General features: G+C 39.6%; 1 protein-coding gene across 1 annotated transcript in view; it reads right to left on the bottom strand.

Annotated features, from left to right (window-relative positions):
* LOC130854183 (tyrosine-protein kinase JAK1-like) overlaps window positions 1-7,904 on the bottom strand; it is a 68,841-nt gene extending 60,937 nt beyond the window's left edge. The window contains 1 exon segment of the mRNA XM_057736944.1: window positions 7,785-7,904. Coding sequence (XP_057592927.1) covers window positions 7,785-7,904 — 120 coding nt within the window.
* Window positions 7,905-18,631: the final 10,727 nt, after the last annotated feature.

The raw sequence follows: 18,631 nt of genomic DNA, 5'->3' as shown, positions 1-18,631 counted from the left end.
TGTTTCCCTCAATAATCTCATTATTACTTCATTTCAATCTGCTAGAGTCATTAACTAGTCATCATTAACCCCATATCTTATATGCAAATCACTTATTTAAACACTTGTCCTCACCATAAAACAGAAAATTGCTTTGAACCTGTGACCCTGAAGTGAAGAGTTCATACTTCTCTTCCGAAAGTAAGGTCTTTTCAAGCACGTGTAGTGCCTCTACAACCAGAACTACTCCTTTCACAGGTATCCTATATATTCCGATAGACTGAGCAGTTTTTCATACATCAGTCCAATCCATCCTACCTTAGAGACATAAGCATAGACTTTTTTGAATCCCTGATAAAGGCTATGTACCATATTGGGCTTGAAGGAGTAAAGAATAATATCAATTCTGCCAAGATACATCTGTTTAATGCTGTTACACACGTAACAGCTGTTAGCAATAAGTAACAGCTAACTGCTGGAAATTGCAAAATGGGAACTCTGTCTTAGTTAAGATCCCAAACATGAAGTGATTCTTCCCTTGAAAGAGTCCAGAAGAAAATCCTCACATTGGATACTAGTATCACTGGTAGATCACATGGCAGCAGTGCTCCAAGTTCAGTTCTATCAAAACAGGGATAGACACCTAGATGCAACGAATTCTACTTGCATGAAAGAAGAATGACACAAAAGAATATAAACTATATGATTATATGGATATAAAGTTAAAAAACAAAGAAACTGATTTGTGGTACCAGAAATCAAGATGGTGGTTGCTTTCGGGATAAGCTAGAAAATGATGATTGACAGAATGCCAATAACATTCTGTCTCTTGATCTGCATGGTGGTTACACGGGTGTGTCCATTTTATGATAATTCATTGAGATTGTAATTTGTGAACTTATTTTTGTGCAGGTCAGGTTTCATGTAAAATCTTCAGAAAATATACACAAGTGCCTAAGCCTATGTCTAACCGATTAAATCAGAATCTGTAGAGCTGTGTCCCAAGCACTGGTATTTTTTTTTCGAAGAGCAGAGTGCTGACTATGCATCTTTTGCTTCCCCATTCCCTGCCATTCTCTTATGTGTACTCTGGGAGGCTGACAACTAAGAATTGCATCCCCCCAGCTCCCTTACCCTGTGCCCTCCCACTGGATTGAGCCAGTGGGAGTGGGGGAATTAGCAGAAGAAGAAGAGAAACGATAGTGGAGGTTCTGCTCCTTCCACCAGGCTCGCTCCCTGCCCGACTGTGGTTCTAAGTGTGGCAGTGTTTCCCCCTGTGGCTGTGGCAATGACTTTCACTGAGTTCAAATTGCATCATTCTCCTCTTTTGCTCTGGAGTAATAATGGCTCCTGAAGAGTCTGGTGCCTGGTTAAAAAAATCTATGTGTGATTCACATATGCGGAATATACAAAAATGGTACAAATAAACCGGTTTGCAAGGCAGAAATAGAGACACAGATGTAGAGAACAAACATGGACACCAAGTGGGGAAAGCGGGGGGGGGGAATGAATTGGGAGATTGGGATACCAAATAGTACACTCTAAATACATGCTGTTTATTGTATGTTAACTGTATCTCAATAAAAGTTCTTTAAAAAAAAGGTCACACATATTGTCACAATTTGCACCAAAAGAGTAACGCAGCAGGTATCTTTTCTACTATAGCTTGTGATACTTGTGTTAGGTCGAGTTTCTGGAGTCAAAGAGAAGAGGCACATACTTTGACCCTGGGTAATTAAAAAAGAAAAAAGTATCATAGTCTTCTGAATTTCATAAGTTGTTGAAACAAATGTGTTTTGCTCTTCTGTTTATGTTATCAAAATCTCTACATTAAATAAAGCCGTCAAAATCGTAACTAAAAAAAAAGAAAAAATCTCTGTGTGATTTTTCAGGCCTGACCGTAGATAATGACAAAGACTTTACCTGACAGGCCTCACCGTGAGAAGCAGCCCTCCCCCCACCAGACCTCGCGCGCACACACCACACAACACACTGCAGTCTCTGAAGGGAGTTGCCGTCAAGGACTCAGGCCCCCTCTGGCCAGTCTCGCCCGTGCGCATTTGTATTCCTAGCCCTGGTGCCTTCATTCCTAGGTCCCTCTTAATCTGAGGCCTTGCACAGAGGTCTTCTTCAGCTCTCTCTGCCAAGACCTCTTTATAGGGGGAGGACAGGGGAGCCCTGAAGACACTTCCTCTGCTCTATCTCAATACCCAACACTTTTTCACTACTAGCCCGTCCCCCTCGCCGCCCTTCCCGCCCCTAGCACCCCGACTTAGATCATTCAACTGCCTGAGCCTTTGGTCTGGGCCTCTCTCGGCAGTGAGCCTCCCCTGCCCCCCACCCCTCCCCCCGCCGCCCCCCAGCCTGCGCTGCTCCACCGGCAAACAGAACAGCAGGAGTCTGTGCTTTCTCCTGTTCCAGACTCTTGCTTGCTTTTACATTTGCAGTAAGTGATTGACGTCTTAACTCTCATTCTTGGCCTGTTGCTTTAGTTGGCTACTCCAACACCTGGAGCTCAGCACTGTCTCAGATCAGCAGAGCTCCTGACCGTGTCCTGCTGCAGGTAAAGCTGATGCTTCACCACCCCTTGGTGGTTACCGTCACCTTGCCCGTGCCTCTCTAAATAGTAACGTCATCAAATCCTCTTTCGTTATTCCCAGTGAGTACGCCATGTGTCCTGAGAACCTGAAAGATGCACACTCTGAATGGTTCTAATATGCAGTCAGTGTTGAACAATCTGATATAAACCTTATATGACATCAGATGGAATAAACTTGATCTTTGTATTAGTTTCCCAAGACTGACATAACAAAGTGCCACCAACTGAGTGCCTTCAGCAACATACCTTTACTGTGTCGCATTTCTGAGAGTTAGAAGTCCAAAATCAAGATGTTGGCAGGGCCATGCTCCCTCTGAAGGTGCTAGAGAAGGACCCAGGCCTTCTCTCTAAAAGCCCAGGCCTCTCTCTCACATTCTGATAATTCCTTGGCTGGTGGCAGTATAATTCCACTTTTCACATCATGTCTCGCTGTGTGTGTGTCTGTGTCCAAACTTTCCCTTTATAACGATGGGTTTAGGGGGTCGTCTTACTCCAGTATGGCTTCAAATAAACTAATCATATCTGCAATGACACTGATTCCAGGTAAAGTCACATTCTGAGTTATAGGGGGATGGGGACTTCAACAAATGAATTTGTGGGGCAGGTTGCTCCACAACCTCATAGAATAATGATTTCATAATAAACTTTTGTTTCTTTTGTTGTTGTTGTTTTACATTTCTTCCTTTGGGAAGATAAACTTAGCAAATGTGGTTCACGTGGTACTGTTGCCCCTCACAGAGTCCAGGTGGAAAACATGGCCCAAATCTGGTTAATCAGAATATTCCAGCTAATGGGCCACACTGATCATTAGATCAGGGATGGGCAAGTGGCCCAGGGGAGGCCTGTGACTATAATTCCCATGTTCTTTATCTGAAGCTATCAGAAAGAAGGTGTCCATGAGAATTATGTAAGCCTAGAGCTGCCAGTGCCCGTCTTTACATGTAAAGAACCTGCCTATAAGGAAACAGCCTGGAGGAGATCAGATCCAAAAGCTGGAAACAACACTATGAGGATAGTGCTTTTGACTTTACAGGCATAGGAGCCTGTACAAATCCTCTTGGTTTAAACCTGAGTTCCTAACACGTGCAAACAGCATAGTCCTGATACATACACCCAGTAGACACAAATAAGTCTAGATTTTAGGGCACTGGTTTTCAAACATTAATTGCATCAGAATCACCTGGAAGGCTTGATAAAACAGAAACTCCCGGCCATCAGCATTTCTAATTCAGTAAATTTAGGGTGCATCTTGAGAATTTCATTTCTAACAAGTTCACAGGTGACACTGAAGCATTTGATGCTGATGCTCTGAGAACTACACTTTGAGAACTACTGTTTTAGAGAGATTATTTGGGTGGCAGTTTGGTGGATGGAATAATAAAGCAGGACGGAGAATTAAAATACTTTCACTGTTCTTGTCAATTTTAAAATTACAACTGATTCAATGAAAATGTTATTTGGCATCTGGCATCTTATAAGCATTTATTTTTTTCAGTGATGTCCAAAACAAAACCAAGTCCCAAGCTCTAGGGATTCATCCAATTTCCATGCAAATGACTAGATCTGTGGGTTGTTTTCTCCATATCAGAAATCATTTGCACACCTCTTTTAGAGTGGTACTTCATCGCTACTAGACTGATGAAATTTTCCATGGCATAACTCGAGCTAAAGGGATTTATTATTGCCTAGCATCAACAAGGACCAAAAAGACGTAAGCACATGCTGCCTGTTCATGTATGATGGATCAGTTTTGACACCAGGCACTCACCTATGACCTCCCTAATGTGAAGTAATTCCTAAAGAGGTACGCATTTGGATGGCAACCCCCCTTGAACCTGAATAAGGTCCAAATGTTTGGTCAATCATTGAATGCATTTCCAGATTCAAAGTGGACAGGCTGTCAGGGAAGACAGGAGAGAATGTAAATGGAAGAGACTCCAAATTCAAATAACCTCAACACTCAATGCCATGACCTCAAGAGACTAATGTCTAGGGGCATAATACTGGCCTACAAGTCTGGAGACCTGGGTTTCCGTAACGGTTTTGGCAACACTGGGATGAATGACCTTGGAAAGTTATTTAGCTAATCTGAAAAGATAATAAATTTAACTACTTTAATTCTACATTTGATTTTATCTCTGTCTTCTGCTCATGCATATTTTTTTAAATTAAAAAAATTATTGAAGTATAGTCGATTTACAATATTGTATTAGTTTTAGGTGTACAACAGAGTGATTTGGTTTGTTTTTATGCAGAATATATTCCATTACAGGTTATTACAGGATGCTGGATATAATTCCCTGTGAAACAGAAACAGACTCACAGACATAGGAAACAAATGTATGGTTACCAAAAGGGAGATGAAGTTGGGGAAGGACAAATTAGGTGAATGGGATTAAAAATATAAACTACTATACATAAAATAGATATACTTGTGTATAGTTTTGATTCCAAATGGGGCGGTGAAATTCTGACTTGGAATTCCATTAGATAAAAGGCAAGCAGAGTAAGAGAGTTCAAGAGAAAAAACCAAACAAACTTTGGATTCAGACACCACTGGCTATGAATCCTGGCTCTGCCACATGGTAACTTTATAACCCCTGATAGATTTACTAAATGACTCTGAGTTATAAATTCCTCATCAGTAAAACTGAAGTAAAAATCCTTACCTTGAGAGTTCTTATGAGATTAGAGATAATATATGCAAAGCACCATGCATCAGTTCTCAATCAGGGTGGTAGAAATCACTTGCTATCTGAAAGAATGTCTGGAAGTAGAAGCTTTTGAATGTGGAACAGATGAAAACAAGTGAAAATACAATCGAGCATCATCAGGGCCCAGCCCAGCAGAATTCTGTCTCAGGGCTGTTTCTCTGCTCCTGATGAAATATCTGATGCTTGCTGGGTTTTGATCCACGTTGGCTTTCTAGCTTTGCCTTGAATCACTTTTATTCTTCAGCTCTGGCTTGACCTTGGCTTTATTTCTGCTTGCCTGGTATGGCTATCACCTGGCTCTACTCTACTCTTTCCAGATCTGGACTTCTTCAAATGAGTATTTTGATGCCTGCTTCTGGTATATGACATGGTTGCTATATCCCTGAATTCTGCCTCTGCTTTAATTCGAGTATGTTTATCCTGATAAGGGTTTATGTAATCAGTACTCCAAATAAAAATGAACTAAAATGAAACATTGTGTTTGCAGCTTACTGATTCCTTGGTACTGCTATGAATGTAAAAGAGCAAAAGTGCTGCTATGACAGTAGCAACAGATAATGGAAATAATCAGAAAAATCAAAGCAAGGCTGTAAGGGAGTTTTAAAGGCAAAGGCACTGGCACCAACAGCGCACAACAATGTGGGCAATTCTCCATTTCTAAATTTAATGGTGGGAGACAGACATAGATCTCAGGGGAAAAGATTAACTCCTACAATAAATAACAAGAGACTGGCATCCCCACACCCTGGTAACCAAGAGAAGGACAGATTCTGTAAAATAACTCTAAAGCTGGTAGAACTTTGAACATCTGAATGTAGCAGTCACTCTGTTTTTTTTTTTTTTTGTTTTTTGGCACACGGAGTTGCTCCGTGGCATGTGGGATCTTCCTGGAGCAGGGATCGAACCCATGTCCTCTGCATTGGCAGGTGGATTCTTAACCACTGCGCCACCTAGGAAGCCAGCAGTCACTCTGGAATCACCAAAACTAATGTTGCATTTCTGATAGCTATAAACAAATTAGATTTATTCAGCAGGGCAGTCCAAATGTCTGAGCCACTCCTAAAGTGGCCTAGAGGTAGGAGGATGGTCTTAATGAGGTATGACAAGACTTGCATTACAAAATGATTTCAATTACTGGACACGTTGAAAAGCCACTTTGCAGCTGTTAGGAAAATTTACAAATAGACTTTAAATACATCTAATGAAAAACAGCCTTTAACCTTCCTGTTTCAATTCTAATTTTACTCTAACCTGTGGAAACAAGCTAGGGAACAGATCCAGGAATGCTCTGGGGGAAATTGGGAAGAAATAAAGCAAAGAAAGCCTTCTTCCAACTAGATGATACTTCCTTATCAGAGTGGCATCATGGACCCAAATGAAGATGCCTTATTACTTATGTTATTTCAAATTGCACTAAAATCCCGATTCAACTTTAAAACCTCACTATATGAGCAACTAGAACATTCCTTCAAGACCCAAGACGCCTCCAGAGAATTCTCACCAGGCTCCTCAGACTGGTATTGGAGGCTTTCAATGAACTGGCTCCACTCTGCCTGTGCAACCGTCCAAATCACATGCTCTGCAGTAAGACATATCACTCATTACTCTGCCACGTATAATTTGGGCAAGTTACATAGCTGCACAAATCGTTAATTTTCTGAACCATAAACTGGAAATAAGGCCTTCTAATGTAGGTTTGTTTTGATATTTGACAAAACCACATTCTCCAAATGACTAACTTGGCATTTTGTGATAAGAATAGCTCATGTTATGAAGGGGCACCTTCAGCTCCAATCACACTGGATTCATGTTCTCCAAAGGCACCAAGGTTTTGTTGTTTGCCCCTTACCAAAAAGTCTCTTGAACCTTCTCCAGCTATATATAGCCTACCTAACCTTTAAGATCTTTCACGTCTCCAATCCTCCACAAATTCTTCCTTACACACCCCAAACCATACTCATCTATCCCTTTTCTGAACCATCAAATTCAGTGGTACCTCTCATTTTGACAACTAGACAAAGTAGTTCCCCCACTAAACTGCTTCCCATAAGCAATCCTATCTTCCCAACCAGAAATGAAAGTTTAGTATGACAAAACCTGGTTTTTAAACTTCTTTGTTATGTTCTCCAAGATCTAATGCCATGATGTCCACAAAGTAGTATAAAAAGATAATTCACAATAATGTATCCATGTTTAGTAAGTATTTTCTTTCTGCTCAGTGCTCTCAAAAATATAGTGTGACACTATAGTGGCCACACTACCACAAATACAACTACAAATACAACTTGGAAGTCAATACAAGTTCATATATATCGTGGCATCAAAATGAGCAGGACATTAAATGTTTTCCTTAAGTCCAATGTACACGAGAAGCCAGAGAGGATGACAACAAAAATATCGGGAAACAGGAAAATGAGCTCTAAATTGAATATTTCAAGAGAAGCCTTTTCGATACCAGATAACAGAAAGCCTGACTCAAAATGGGAACTTACTAGTTCCCGTAATGAACAAGGCCAGGAAGGGGGCTGCTGGATCAGGTCATGATCTCTCTCTATCCATTGGGCCTCTTCAATTGCACACTCACTCTTTGGGGTAGCAGATCCAGCCCCCATTCTGTCATGACAAGATGAGAACAACAGAAAGTGCTTTTCTCTCAGCCATCCCAATAAAAGTCCCATTTCATTTCAACTCTGATTATCTGCGTAGCATCAAACCTACTACTATAGTCATGAGTGTGTGATATTCTGATTGGCCAGACAAAGAAACATACCAACTCTCTTGCTGGCAACTTAGCTGACTCCCCAGGAAACCTGTAATCTGGAAGTGGGATAACAGGGTCAGTGCCCAGGAGAGAGCTGAAATGTTATCCGAAGAAAAGTGAATAGTCTCTGGGCAATATAGACAACAGGTTTCTGCAGGAGGTGGAAAACGGTTGATATTTAAATCTATAGATATGGAAATAATCTAGTTATTCCACATTATACATATTTTTTTTAATTCCTAAAAGAAGCAACCATGAGCACAATGTGTAAAAGAAGGAACAATTCTTTGGAGAACCATAGTTCACTGTCTGAGTTTCCCATGCGGCCTGTTGACTGCCTTAGATCATTCAGTGTTATGATTAAAACTCCCAAAGTCCACCTGCCTGGCTGTTATTAGAGTCAGACATGAGACAAAAGAACAAAGTACCAGTTTGGTTTCAATATTCCCACAAAGAACATACCAAGAGCTTTGGAAGTTCATGGACTGCAAAAAATAATCTTCCAACATAAAAAAAAAAGGGTTATTTTCAGTAAGATATAAAAACAAGACCCTAAGAACGACAATCATCATGGATTCTTGTACCCACCCCATTGTCTTAAAAACAGATTTATTCCACTTTGGTTAATTACATGCTGCCTCTGAAAATATTCAATTTAGGGTTGTTTTCTATTTGCTTTATTTTCAGTTGCACTTGTGTATTATGTCTTAATTACTATAATTCAAATCAGATTGGATGCTGCTCTTTATTTCTTTAAAAAATAAAATAAACAAATCCATGGCCTACAAAATGTCAATAGCTTTGAGCAAAAATAGCAACAACACAACAAATATTTAGTGAGCATATACCATAAAACAGATGCTGTTTCAGTCTCAAAAGATAAGTGGTCTGCAGGTGATGAAAATAGGGTGACATGTTAGAAAGGGATTGGATGGTCAAGTAGGCTTTTTTTCAGAAGGCAATAGTAATGTAGACATCTAAATGACAAGAAACATAGTTAAGCATGAATGGAAGGGAAGAGCATTCCAGAACACCTAGTGCAAAGACCCCTGCTATGGCCTGAAGGCTTGTGTCCTCCCAAAATTCACATGTTGAAGCCCTAGTCCCTACAGTGATGGTGTTTAGAGGCAGGACTTTTGGAAGGTAATTAGGTCGTGAGGATGGGCTCTTGTAAATGAGATGCGTGCCCTTTAAGAAGAGGTTAGAGAGCTAACAAGCTCTGCTTCCACCATGTGAGGATGCAATAAGAAGTTGGCTGTGTGCAAGTCAGGAAGCGGGCTCTCATCAGACACCATGTCTGCTGTCACCTAGATCCTGGACCCTCCTGCCGCCAGAACTGTAAGAAATCGTTATTATTTAAGCTACCCAGTCTAGTATTTTTTTATAGAAACTGGAACTAAGGCCAGAAATGTGAGCAAGCTTTGTGTATTGAAAACAGAAAGAAAACATTATGTGTGTGTGTTTTGTTTTTCTTGATTGCAAAATAAACTTGGGGACGACTGGTATGAAATGATTTCAGAGAGTTGGTCAGAGGCCTAGTCATGCAGAACTTTGTAAGTCATAGTAAGGGGTTAGATAAAACTTCAAAGTTCCACTGGAGAGCTTTATTTTCAGCAGAGGGAGTCAAGTTATCTGTAACCTTTTTTTTAAAAGACAACATGGAAGGTACATAGACAAAAGATTTGTATGAAAAAAAGGGAAAGCCAAGTATTTATCAAAGAAGTCCAGGCAAGATAGGATAGTGACGTGAATGAGAACTATAGCAATAGACAGGGAGGTGGGTGCATACTTGATTACCTGATATGTTTCAAAAGTAGAGTCAAAACAACTGAGGAGTGGACATGGTAAGAGGAGGAAATACAAGGCTACAGATTGCTCTTAGATTGTTGGCATAAGCAACCAAGTGGGTGTTTTTAGTATTTATTTGTGTGGGAAAGACTATAGGATGAGTTGAGGGAAGATGGGCAGCACTCGAGAATTCTAATTCCTATCTCTTTGGTTTGAGGTGCCTATTACAGATCTCAATAGTATATTTAAGTCAGAAATCTCAGTAGTATATTCAATCACTGGTGTAGCGTAGTGAGAAGAGCTCACTCTGTGAGTAGCGAATTTGAAGGTGAAGGGCATATAGATGGTTCATAGGCAGGAGGTTCACCCAGGAAGGGTGAGTAGTTAGGGAAGAGAAGGGGGTCTAAGATGAGCCACGGATAACTGCAACATTGAAAAGCTGAGCAGAAGAGGATCAGTTAGGTAAGTAGGGCAGGAACAGGAAACCATCAAAGTAAGAGAAAGACAGGAGAGTGTTCTGTCACAGAAGCCGAGAGAAGAATGTTCAAATAACCTTGGGATAATCAGCCACATTTAGTGCTTTTAAGAGCCTAAGAACAGAGAAGTAATCATTGAATTAGCAACATGGATGTCGTTGATAACTTTGATGAAATGGTCTCAGTGGAGTGGAAGGGACAGAAGCACAACTGGGGGTTGATAAAAGAATGCAAGATAATAAGTGGGAACTGCAACTATACAGCAAACTTTTAAGAATCTCATAACAAAGGAAAATAGAAAAATAGGTTATTGGCAAGAGGAAGTTCGGCAGAGTGAACAGAAAGCATTTTAAGATAGGAAAAATTTGGTCAGACTTGTAATAAGGGAGTTGTCCAACAGAGAGGGAGAAACTTATGATGCTGGAGAGAATATGTATAAAGCAGGAGTGAGGTTTTTGAGCAGAAGAGGATAGGGTCAGGAGTCCAAATGGAAGTGCCAACCTTACCCAAGAGTGATACCACATCCAGCCATTGTAAGATAAGGGCACTCAGGATGAGTAGAAATGCAGATGGGTTGGTAAATGTAATGTTGGAAAGATGAGGAACTACTACTGATTATTTCTATCAGCTCAATAAATTTTGAGGCATGTTATCAGCTGAAGGTAAGGGATTGCTGGAATGGAGAAGTCTTGAGGAGAGTCAACTAGGCTGTATATAGTCTTTGGAGAATATGAAAATGCACATAATTAACATGTGTAGTAGGATTGCTGGAGAGAGCTGGGTCTAGTTTTGAGATAGGGAATAGGGCTTCCCTGGTGGTCCAGTGGTAAAGAATCTGTCCTGTAATGCAGGGGACACAGGTTCAATCCCTGGTTGGGGAACTAAGATCCCACATGCCGCAGGGCAACTAAGCTTGTGTGCCACAACTACAGAGCCCATGTGCTGCAACTAAGAGCCAAAAAAATAAAGAGATAGGGAATAAACATGAAGTAAACAACCTCACTGTGTTTATTTTCCATCAATCCTTGGCAATTGCCTCTAAGTGGGGGGAAAAAAGTATTCATGTGAAGTAAGTCCATTATTTCTGTAACATAGAGATGTTAGCCATGAACAACCAAAGAACGTTTGTTAAATAAAAGATACAAGTGGTGTAAACATTGACCATGCAGAACCAGAAGATACTGATAAGAGAACACTGAACATTCAGAGCAGAGAGAAAGGTAGAAAGCTGGATTGTACACATAGAGAAAAGCCTTTCTGCATAAGTACATAGTGACATGCGGGACTAAATATTAATATATTGCAGGACAGCAAAGCCTCCTTGCAAATCTACGGATACTTTTATCAGCAGGGGCATCTTCTGCAGTGTTGGCCTAGCCCCCAAATTCCCTCCTGTGAACTTTGCCTCTGCTCAGCCTAAGTAACGGGCTGTTTGCTCTCATGGTCTTGTCCCCATGGTCACTGTTGATTCATGCAGAGATGGTTGTCTCATCCAATAGGTCAATCCACTTTGTCTTGTTTAAGTCAGGGTCCATTGCTGTTAATTTGTCTCTACTGGTCATTTGAGCTAAATCAGTAGAATCAGGAGTTGAAGAATGAAGGAGAAATGCTGGGAAAAAAAGCTGTGAAGTAATTGTGTGTCTAGAAAAACAGACCTTTCTTTTAATGTGCTTTCATTCTTGAGAGCTTTACAGCCTCGGATATTAGATCTCCCCAAGACTTGATTCCACTCCCTAAAGAGAGTTCTGGAAGAAAGTCCTATATCCTTATAGTAAAGTCTGTTCTGTGGCCCAAGCATTTTGAGTGGATTTTTGTAGTTTGCAAATAAAGACATTCCCAAGGCTTGCAGTGAACTTTGAGTGAATATACGATTAAGCAATGGCAAGAATCTTGTGAAAACCGTAAGATAATATGAGGAAGTAAAAGTTCAATGTGGACGGCCATGTGCTTAGTCATAGGCCATAAGAAGAAATGAGGTAGAAATTCAGGTTCTATCAAAATAGGGACTTTTTCCTTAGCTATCCCCAGCTAAGACATTTCGTCAGCTACTGAATTTGGGAGAGTAAAAAAGCAGTATCCCTCTGCATAACATTCAGAGTTGCCATATTTAATCATGCTAATGTAAATTATACAGCACAGTATATTTATTCCATAGTGTGGATTCATTCAGTCTCAATCTTTCTGTTATTTTCATGAAGTTCTAAACCTCAGATCCCTTCCACATAGAGTTAAAGATAAATAACTCAATGACACTGGTACACCCTGCCTGGCTATTTTAGGCATAATTCTTGTGGTCAGAATGGGTAAAACAAGGTAAGCAATATATCAGAAAAAAATGTGGCTTTAACTACACCAATGTAGTAGGTGCATTACAGGTATATTATAATTAAATATTATAATGAACCCTGGCACCTTGAAGAGACATGGGGAGAAAAGGACTCAAGTGGTAATTGCTGCCAAGATCTACTGTTAATTGAAACTTGCCCAATGATGTCAGGGTGGATGCCTTGAGGAATTCACAGGATACACAGTATCCTCACTACCAGATCCCCCTCCCCCCAGAATGCTGCCTTTCCAGGAACAAGAGATAAGACAGACTCGTGGAAAAACTTCAAAACATATGAAGGAAATAATTTTTTATTTTAACTTTGCCGACACTTCATCTTTTTGGCGTGAGTCCACTAAGAGTCTGTAAGGTCTTTGGGAATTCTGTTAGCTTTTCTTAGCTGAAGTTTATTTATCTCTAAGTGGATTTAGCTAATCTCTAGTGTTGACTTCTGCTTTTACAGTTTATGATATTAAAATCAATGTAAATTTTTCAATTTCCTTAACTCAAAATTGGCAATAAAAATATTTACTCTGTATCTACCTCAAAGGGTTGCTACATATGTAAGCTACTGGGGTGAATCTTCCAAGCAAGGATTGGCATTAAACTGAAAGCTGTATTTCTTTTTTAAACTATTTTAACACTTTGTATGTACCTGCAAAGATGGATTATTTAATCTTTTAGTCAATTTAAAAATCAATACAAGCAAATGACTAATAAATGTGAAGGGCTCTATATTGATTCAATTCAATTTGACAAACATTTATTGAGTAATTATTATAGGCTGATCCCTCCCATAGGTACAGATTTAACATGGTCCCAGATCATGATGTGTTTACAATCTTGAGAGAGTTTTATAAGAAAAACATACAAAGAAAATAGACTGAGAAATCCAAATAACAAATTAGTATCTGAATATGTGTATGTTTACTTGGGTATATGCATGTAAAATTGCAGGTGAAGATGAAGAATGGTAACAGCAGTTGGGTAAAGAGCAGACGAGGTGGCTGCTCTAGCTATGCTAATCGGATAGGGATTCTCTCAGGAGGGAACATTTTAAAAAGTTGTAAATGAAGGAAGGGGGTGAGCCACATGAAGAAGCAGTGGCATATTTTCCAGGCAGGAGAACAGCTGATGTGAAAACAAGGTTGGTATGCTCAGGAAACCATGAGATGGCCAGTGTGGCCAAAGCAACATGAGTGGGGAGGAGAGAGGGAGATGTGGTCAAGGAGAGAACCCATGACCACTGATAGTCTTGTCCAGTCGTGGTAAGAATTTTTTTCTGAGTGTGATGGGAAACCATGGAGCAGTTTTGAGCAGATAAGTGACATGATCTGATTTATTTTTTAAATGGCTGCCTGGAGAACTGACGTGAAGAAAGCCAGGGAAGAAATGGAGAGCCTAGATTAGAGACAACATGGCCAGCCAGGTCAGTGAGAATGTCAGCTTGGATTAGGCTGGTAACAGTAGAAGTGGGCAGCCTGGAGATATGTTTTGAAAATAACACTTGTAGAACTTGGTGATTGGATATGTAGGTGAAGAATCAAGGACATACTGTTTTTTTTTACTTGAATGAGTCACTGAAAAGTGGTGCTTGAAACTTTACAGAAAGGGGAAGTTTGTTTTTAAAAAGCTGGTGAGGTGTGTTCACCAGGATCGTATCAGAGGTTCTGTTTGAGACGTTACTGTCAAGGTAGATATTAAACATTGAATAGAAGTTGTCAAGCATGCAACTGGATTTTCACATATGGAGCTCAAGGAAGAGGTCAGAGCTAGAAATTAAATTGGGAAGTCATCAGCAGATAGATGGTATTTAAAGCCATGAGACTAAATGAATCGCCTTGGGAATGAGTGTAGAATGAAAATTAAAAATGAGTAATGAAGATTAAATGACATATGTATAAAGCAGAGCTAGTAAAAACTCAAAGATGATTAGGATTATTGGCATAAAGATATGATCTACAAGGTTTAATAATATTATAAATGATGGAAGATATACACACCCCCAAAATTCCCTGTAACCTCAGCAGTACAAAATAGTTAATACTGACTATTTTTATATTGCCTTTTGTTCTTTGTTCATGTCTTTATTTTTTGCAGAATTGTAATGATACTTTATGATCTTATATTACTCACGTATATACCATAAGCACATTATAGGCAACAGCAATGGGACCTATACTGAATGAGGGACACAAGAAGCAGATCATTCAAAACCAAAATTTCCATGTGATGAAAGAAACTATAGAGATGAGCTCATGAAATATGTGTATTTGCTGAAATAATGAATGATGTATTCCATTCCCATTCTGCAAGTCAGAAATAATATTTATGAATCATTAAGGCAAGAGAGATCAGAATTGCCCCTCCACTTATTCAAGCTCCTTAGGAATATTATTGGAATGGTATTTCTTCTTTCTTTGGGAAAATGTGCCACCAAGTCATACAAGGGCAAGAAGGTTGTGCATTTTCCTACCAGGTTCCCATGATCCACTTCATGTCAATAATAACACAGCATTGTAATGGAACTTCACCAATATTTTAAGGCTTCACACTCAGTATTCAAAACCTGGTTCCAATGTCAACTAGCCATAAATAATGGGAATGTGCTGTCTGTTTCACTGTTATTTTCAAAAGTATCTTTCTATTAAAAAATAATAAACTGGAAGGATTGAGGAGGAAAGGATGGAGCTTACCCATTTAATGTTAATGGTAGTTTACCCACCAGCTAAATCCATTTTTCTTATTTCTGCGGAAATGTGGAGCTACACTTCACACTAGGATTTTCCTTACTATAACCAGGAAAACCCAACAGAAACTCCCTTTAATACTAGTAATATAATGGTAGATGTCATTTAACAAAGATCTCTGTGCTAGGTTTATAGCAGGCTTAATATAGCATCCCATTTAATCCTCATGGCAATTCTATAATATATGTTTATATGTAATATATAATAAATGTGTGTATGTACACACGTGCATACACATATACACACACCCAAAGCCATAAAAGTTATAGGTGACAGAGCTGAAACTTGAACTATGATCTGTCTGATGCCAAAGTTGCAGCCTTAAACACTATGCTACACAGAAGGTCCCAGAGGTTTCCCACAGTGGCCCCTGGGAGAAGCAGCGATATACTGTCAGATGGATGAATTGCAGAAGCAAAGAGTCCTTAATTGAAATACCAGATATTAAACTTCTTTCAGCCTTTCATTGCTCATGTATAAAAATTGAGATCATAATTTGGGTTTTTTTTCAAGACTATTATGAGGGTTAAGTGAGAAAATTTATGCTAAGTCACGTAGTATTGTATTTGGTATTATTGGATTCCAATTCCCTTGAAAAATCTTTATTTTTATTCCAAGCTTCTAGCCCTGTATCTGTGGAAAAATCTAAATGCACAAATGTTGAATGAATTACACATAGTGGGCAACCTACAAAATAGCTAGCTGCCTCATTTGCCTTGGGCATGGGCAAAACAGTCCATGGATTTTCTCATTACTTTGAATAGAAGAGGGAATTAAGAAAGGTAAGAGAGTTTACTGCTTAAACTCTGAAAGAACAGCCTCCTAATTCAGATATTTTGCCTTGATCTCGTATTGCTGGGTGCTTCCTAAGGAGATCACAAGTGTCCCAGAGTAGTGGAGATCAGCTCATTTTAGGCTGAAACATTTTCCAGGTAATAGATTAACATACTTGGCACACAGCCTCACTAACATTGCTTCTGGTAAGTTGCTTTTAGTTGGGAAAATTAAATAGGACTCTCCTGGGAACACCATCTTAGACAAGGACATCCCCTGAGCCATGAGGACACTTAGAGAAATCCATGATGCTGACTGATATCATCCCATTTTGATAAGAGATAATTTTCTCAGGTAACCCAGAGTAGTAAGACTCTGTGTGTGTGTGTGTGTGTGTGTGTGTGTGTGTGTGTGTGTGTGTGTAAAACAGCTGACACAAACCAAAAGAATGAGAATCAAGAATACCAATAACAAGGCCCAACCATCTTCCCAATTTGGTGGAACCTCAGAACTGACAGCAAAACAGGGGAGTCCTAGGGACACACAGTGAAAATAACCAAATTTACAATGAATCAGGACAATAAGGAATGTAAGGAAAGAGATGCCAAACGTGAACATACATTGGGAAAGGTGCTATACACAGAGGCAAGGACACAAAAAGCCCCCAAAGAGCAACTAGGTAGAGGCCAAGCTTTCAGCAGTTTTAGTAATTTAAGCCACGTGTTAGTCATTTAGATTAGGGGCATCAGACAGACTTGGGATGGAGCCCAGCTCTTTCATTTACTGGCTGAGGGAAGCTGTGCAAGCAGTTTCTATTCTAAACTTCAGTTTCCTCACCTAGAAAGGGAAACAGTAACAGTACCCAGTTTATGGGGCTGGTAGAAGGGTTGTAGTGAGAGTGTAAGCACAATGCCTGGCATTTATTAAAAATCCAATAAATATCAGTGAAAGTGATGGTAGGAGTCAGTGCTCAATAAATGTTCATTGTTATTGTTTCTAAGAACTGGGCTAACTGCACTAAATCCTTCTAATAACCTAATGAAGTGAGTGCTATTATTTTCTTCCTATAACAAGTGGAAAGACTGAGGCACAGAAGACGAAGGAACGTGACTATGCCATATGGCTGATTAGTGATAGGCCTAAAATTGAAACCAAGGCAAGATGGCTCCAATGTCAGGGCTCTTAACAGCCAGGGCAGTGGGGATGGTGGTGGTAGTAGCAGAATTGTAGAAATGCAGTAGTTTATTAAAAGGCAGTAATGTCATCCTTCTTTAATAAGGCACTGAATAATTCATTTCTTTGTTCATAAAAAATGAAATGAGTATTCGCTTCCTATCAGATGCTCTGTAAGATTTAGAAAGTAGAGACTAGCTTCATGAGAGCCTGAAGAAATGCATGTCACACACAAGCTCTGGGATTTGAATTCAAGCCCTGCTAATGCTGGGTGACGTGGGGACTGTTGTTTAACTCACCCAGCTTCAATTTCCTCTTTGATGAAACTTGAAATTAAAGAGAATAATCACATAATGTACCTAGCATATCTTAGAGCATTTGATAAATTTTAACGAAAACTGTCCTCTCTCTCTGCTTTAAACTGCTTGGGTAGATTTTCATTTGCATATGAAAAGTTAAACCCCAAAAAGAAAGTTCAGTGACAGGTAACAATGCAGGCAGTATCGAATTCCTCTCTTCCTTCTTTCCATCATGTACCATGTACTACATGTCTACTGCATGCCAGGCCATGTGTATAGTACTAGGGCTACAACAAAACCAGAAATTAAATACATGATTAAGTGCCATACTTAGTGTTCCAGAGGGAGCAATCACTCTGTAATGAAGTGACCAGGGACAGTCTTGCACATAAGATAAAACTTAAGTTAGCCCTTAAGGGCAGAGGACCTGGACAGGGAACAATCATCTGGGAGCAGGGAAAGGACAGAAGCGAAATGTAAGAAGCCCTAATGTGTGAGATGTATGCTCAACAGGTATCATTGGACTAAACTGATCATAGACAACAGCCATTATAATTAGTTCTCCCGCCCAACACCCCTCTGGAAAATTTCCTTAACAATAAATTTGCAATGAAACCCAATGTATAAACCAGACAACACTGAAGTATTCTGACTGAAGCAAGGAAAAGAAGTCCAGAGAGCTTTCCAGGAACATGCCTTTTGCTCTGGGGCATCTACAGAGATCCCATAGCACTTTTGGAATGAAATGTAAAGCAAAGAAAAACAAAACCTCCCTTAAGAGAGTTAGTGAAAGTTTAACCATTCATCTGGAAACAGCCTAAGGATAAGGTTGACTACAAGTCTGAGTAAGCCTATACCTACGAGAAACTTAATGAAGAATTTGAACAGGAAAAAAATATAAGGAAAGTCATGTTGAGGGAAAAAAAAATCACCTGACTTAGATGAAGAGTCTAATGTGGAGGACTAAAATCATGTCCACAAGGTGATTAAAT

This window comes from Hippopotamus amphibius, chromosome 5, assembly GCF_030028045.1.
Source record: "Hippopotamus amphibius kiboko isolate mHipAmp2 chromosome 5, mHipAmp2.hap2, whole genome shotgun sequence".
Lineage (NCBI taxonomy): Eukaryota > Metazoa > Chordata > Mammalia > Artiodactyla > Hippopotamidae > Hippopotamus > Hippopotamus amphibius.
This window is presented reverse-complemented; position numbering and strand designations above follow the sequence as displayed.